Source organism: Triplophysa rosa, linkage group LG16, assembly GCF_024868665.1.
Source record: "Triplophysa rosa linkage group LG16, Trosa_1v2, whole genome shotgun sequence".
NCBI lineage: Eukaryota > Metazoa > Chordata > Actinopteri > Cypriniformes > Nemacheilidae > Triplophysa > Triplophysa rosa.
Window position 1 is genome coordinate 10,372,607 of NC_079905.1, and position 5,322 is coordinate 10,377,928.

Consider the following 5,322-nt stretch of genomic DNA (forward strand, 5'->3'; position numbering starts at 1 on the left):
TCTTATGAACCGAAAAAAGTGTATAATTTAGAATATTTACTTGTAAATAATTGTATGCTTTGTTTTTTTTTCAGCAAGAACCCCTGAAGACTCAATCAAGTGTTACCACAAAGTTGTACAGCTTGTAAAAGGTGGTTTGAGCAAAGCGGAAGCTTACCATAAAATCAAGGTTGACAGAAATACCATTGTTATGCAGGCTCCTATCGCTGAATTGGCTACAGCAAATCAAGAGGAGTTCAAAGCACTGAGAGCAACCTTTAAAAACGGAGAAAGTATACAGAAATTTTCTAATATGTGTTATGCACGTTGTCTAGCTCAGCCTAATGTGGATGTCATAAGGCGTTTAAAAGACAGACATGCACTGCTTGATATCTCCAAAAAGTGAGATTGAAGTTTTGGTTTTAGTATTTAGAGAAAACATTTGTACTATTTATGGTTGAAAAAAAATTGTTTGCATCGATAGATGTTGTGTTTAAAGTAAATACAGGTTCCTAAAAATCTTGTGATGTTCCTGAATTTTGTAACGTTTAAGTTTGTTTTAAATTTTGTGCGTATTTACCGCTGGTCATCTGATCTTAGAAGAGCATGTTGATCTTTGGATATTGTTCTGGTGCAAAATAAAGACCTTGGTGGATGTTGATAATGTTAATGCAATTACTCAGTGCCGGCCCCACCTAATAAGCGATATAGGCAGTTGCATGGGGCCTCCGTGGCCACTAGGGGGCCCCCTGCCGTGCGTAAAAATTTAATTTACTTGCTCGTTGTGTCAGTGTCAATCATCATGTGCGTTAGCTTTAAACTGTGCGAAGCTTAAAAATGAAAAGGCGGCACTATCAGTCTGGCGCAGAGAAGAGGAAGAAGAGGAAAGAAGATGAGAAAAGAAAATATCAAGAAAAGGGTAAGTGTTCAATTAAAAAATTGAATCAATTTTAACAAGATAGGCTACTGTATATAAAACATTATAATAAGCTGTGTGTACTTGTAAATGTGGTTCTGTACAAGGACTATTCGCTCAGTAAACATACTAAATGGTGTTTTATTTTTAAATAAAATATGCCTAATGTGTTCTGTGAGGGTTAGTGTGGAAGGGGACAGAATAGTTTGTACAATAAAATTCAATGCGTCTATGGGGAGTCCTCAGAAACCATGTGTGTGCGTCGTGTGTCTGTCTCCGTGTGTGTGTGTGTGTGTGTGTGTGTGTGTGTGTGTGTTTTGCACCTTAGGGAGACTTTTGAAATATTTTCTAATGAATGTAGGCCTACTTACAGCTGGTGAAAATGCAGGTCAGTTAAATAACTTTCTTATAGATCTCACTTAACTGAAATACAACTAAAATAGCCTTTTTATATTAATAATACTACATGTACAAAGGTTTATTAGTAAAATAAATTGTCAAAAATATTAAAATTAACACATAAATACTAAATTATCATAATGAGCTATCATATTTACTTCTGTTTTTCCATCTATTTTGTGCAGCAGCTACCTCCTCCTTACATGACAGTCTTGGCCCTGTCTCAGCCTACATTGGTCTTTTTTCCAGCTTATCTGTTGCCTCCACCACATCCTCCAGTGCAGCTGACATTACCTCTTCCTCCAGTGCTGTTGCCTCCACCACATCCTCCAGAGCAGCTGACATTACTTCTTCCTCCAGTGCTGTTGCCTCCACTACATCCTCCAGAGCAGCTGACATTACCTTAACCTCCAGTGCTGTTGCCTCCACTACATCCTCCAGAGCAGCTGACATTAACTTAACCTCCAGTGCTGTTGCCTCCACTACATCCTCCAGAGCAGCTGACATTACCTTAACCTCCAGTGCTGTTGCCTCCACTACATCCTCCAGAGCAGCTGACATTAACTTAACCTCCAGTGCTGTTGCCTCCACTACATCCTCCAGAGCAGCTGACATTACCTTAACCTCCAGTGCTGTTGCCTCCACTACATCCTCCAGTGCAGATGACATTACCTTAACCTCCAGTGCTGTTGCCTCCACCTCATCCTCCAGTGCAATCACAGAAGGAGCTTTCTGCTCTGCAAATGTCTCAGCTGTTTCAAGAGATCCAGCTGACTGGCCTGAGGTCTTGTCAGGTAAAGAGAGGGCTGGTTTAGTTATTAGAGGACCAAGCGATTTAAATCCTAACTTTAAATTTCCAAAAAGACAAGACGGAAGAAGCTTTCATTTCCATTACAAGTTTCGGCTCCTCACTAATGGGGAAAAAATCCAACGTACATGGCTTGTTTACTCCATGAAAAGTGATGCTGTTTTTTGCTGGTGTTGCAAATTGTTTTCAAAGGGCTCTTCAAAGCTAATCACAGAGGGACAGCGTGATTGGACTAATATTGGAGCAATCCTTAAACAACATGAAAACAGCCCTGCACACATAAAAAGTGTGGTGTCATGGAAAGAGCTTGAACTAGGTTTAAAAAAGGGACAAACAATTGACCACACACAACTAACCCTCACAGAGGCTGAGAAGAGACGTTGGCGTGAGGTTCTCATTCGACTGATTGCAATCATTAAGTCTCTTGCAGAGCGAAACCTCGCTTTTCGGGGCTCTGAAGACAAATTAATGGTACCCAACAATGGCAATTTTTTAAAAGAGGTTGAGCTCATGGCTAAGTTTGACCCTGTGTTAAGAGAGCATATCAGACTAGCTGACAAGCAAGGAAACCACACAACCTATCTTGGCAAAACAATACAAAATGAACTAATCTCCTGCATCGGTGATCAACTGGTCAAAACAATGGTGGCTGGCATTCAAGAGTCAAAGTATTTTTCTATCATCTTAGACTGCACACCAGATGTCAGCCACACAGAGCAAATGTCTGTGGTGGCCAGAACTGTCAGTCTAGAAAAAGGGCCAGAGATAAAGGAGTACTTTCTTGGGTTCTTAGATGCTCCTGACTCCACCGGCGCTGGATTGTCTTCTCTTATCTTAAAAAGACTGGAGGAGCTTGGCATACCATTTAGTAATTGCAGAGGCCAGTCTTATGACAATGGAGCCAACATGAGGGGCAAAAATAAAGGAGTGCAAGCTAGACTCCTTGAGAAAAATCCACGTGCACTTTATGTTCCTTGTGGAAGCCACACTCTTAATTTAGTTGTTGCAGATGCAGCTAAAGAGTCAATAGTTGCAATTAACTTCTTTGGAGTTGTACAGAAGCTGTTCACTCTCTTTGCAGCTGCACCGCAACGATGGGCCATTCTCAAAGATCATGCTGACATCACTTTAAAAAGCTGGAGTGACACCAGATGGGAAAGTCGGGTGAAAAGTATTGAGCCGTTGCAGCACCAGCCAGAGAAGGTGAGGGAGGCTCTTTTACAGGTCAGGGAGAACACTAAAGATCCTACAGTTAGGATTGAAGCCCAGTCACTCGCGGAAGAAATTGGTTCCTTCAGATTTCAAATCTGTCTTGTTGTCTGGTACAATATTCTGAGAAAAATTAATGTCACAAGCAAACTGCTTCAATCTGCTACCATGCAGCTGGATGTTGCTGTAGATCTCATCCATCAGACAAAAGCTTCTCTCGTGAGCTACAGAGCTACTGGCTTTAATGATGCAGTCAAGAAAGCAACTGAAAGGTGTGAGGAAATGAATGTTCAAGCATTGCTTAAGGAGAAGAGGCTAAGAACCATGAAGAGACACTTCAGTTATGAAGCAGCTGCAGAGCCAGAGTCCAGTGCCCTAAAAAAAATGGAAGTTTCATTCTTCAATGTTGTGGTGGATTGTGCTACCCAAACACTGGAAGACCGTTTCAGCTCCATGGGTAAGGTGAGGGACAACTTTGGAGTGTTAAATAACTTTCAAAATCTTGATACCCAGACATTAAGGTATCAATGTGAGCAGCTTGGAAGAACACTGAGCACTGGTAATGAGTCTGATCTTGATTGGAAAGACCTTGTCATGGAATTAGAAAGCCTCCCAACTCTCCCTAAAGACAAAATGACAGCACTGGAACTACTTGCATTCCTGCATGATAAAGATATATGTGAGTTGTACCCAAATCTTTGGGTAGCTCTACGCATTTCATGTACTCTCCCAGTTACAGTGGCATCAGCTGAGCGAAGCTTCTCAAAACTTAAGTTAATAAAAACCTACCTCAGATCTTCAATGGCACAAGAACGTTTAAATGCACTTGCCATTATTATCATCAATCATGAGGTTGGCAGCCAGCTATCCTATGATGATGTAATAAATGACTTTGCAAGCAAAAAAACAAGACTGGCAAGGATTTAGGGCTTGGCAGCAGTAGGAGATGCCTTGATGGCAAAATTCACTTTACTCGTTTACAGGTTAATTTGCACTATTGTGAGATGTTGTTTTGTAAAGGTACTTAATATGTTTTTGTTAATCTGTAATTGGAATGCTGGTGTCCTTAGAATTTTATTTTAAAGATTCATTTATTAATTCACAAATACAGTAAAAACTTACTGTAGTGCATGTTATTACTTTTGATGTTCTGCTTGTAAGCTCTTTCTTTTGAATAAACTGATTGCACACTTTAAGCTTTCTAAGTTATGTTGTATGTATTTGCAGATCAGAATTTACATTTATGCATTTGGTAGATGCTTTTATCCAAAACTACTTACATTAATTGAATTGTACTATCCATTCTGTGTATGTGCAATCCCTGGGATCGAACCCATGATCTCAGCATTGCTAGAACCATGCTCTAACCACTGAGCTACAGGAAAGCTGTAAAGGGATTATATTGTGTTGTTAATTTGACATTGTCAGATTGTCAGTGTGATATCTGTGTAAGGTTAGTATGTTGTGTACATTAGATGATGGGGGGCCTCATTTTGAAATCAGTTTAGGGCCCCCAAAATGCTAGGGCCGGCCCTGCATTACTTAATGACTTTTTGTATTATTTTATTATTATGAACTCATGCTACTACTAACTACTATGCTAACTACTCATAGACCAACATGAACTCGTGACTTGTTAATGCATCATTGTAAAGTTATCAATTACACATGCACTACACATATTCAGCTCATCATAATCACTTATCATTGAGTACCATTTGATGGTTTGTTAAGTTAAAGAGCAGAGCAGATGTGCCTATGTTTAGACTGTTTATTATAGACAGGGGGCCTGATCAATACTAAGAAAACCATCATCTGTAGGCTAAAACTGATTTGTAGTTTGGAAGTAACGCCTGCTTGTTACTACACGTTGTTCTTCACCCTTGAGGTCAATGGAGCAGTGCCTTGGGACCCAGTCTACCGTAACCAGTCAAGGTGGGTATGAATAAAAGTATGAATAATGCAAAACAGGTGTTTATTATTGTCAGAATCAGAAGAGCTTTATTGCCAG

The 5,322-nt window shown here is 40.0% G+C and overlaps 1 protein-coding gene across 1 annotated transcript; it reads left to right on the forward strand.

Annotated features, from left to right (window-relative positions):
* Window positions 1-816: 816 nt before the first annotated feature.
* Window positions 817-4,763, forward strand: LOC130566925 (zinc finger MYM-type protein 1-like). Its single transcript, XM_057354749.1, has 4 exons — window positions 817-898; window positions 1,257-1,283; window positions 1,480-3,773; window positions 4,740-4,763. The coding sequence occupies exons 1-4, from the start codon at window positions 817-819 to the stop codon at window positions 4,761-4,763; spliced, it is 2,427 nt and encodes an 808-aa protein (XP_057210732.1).
* The last annotated feature ends 559 nt before the right edge of the window (window positions 4,764-5,322 follow it).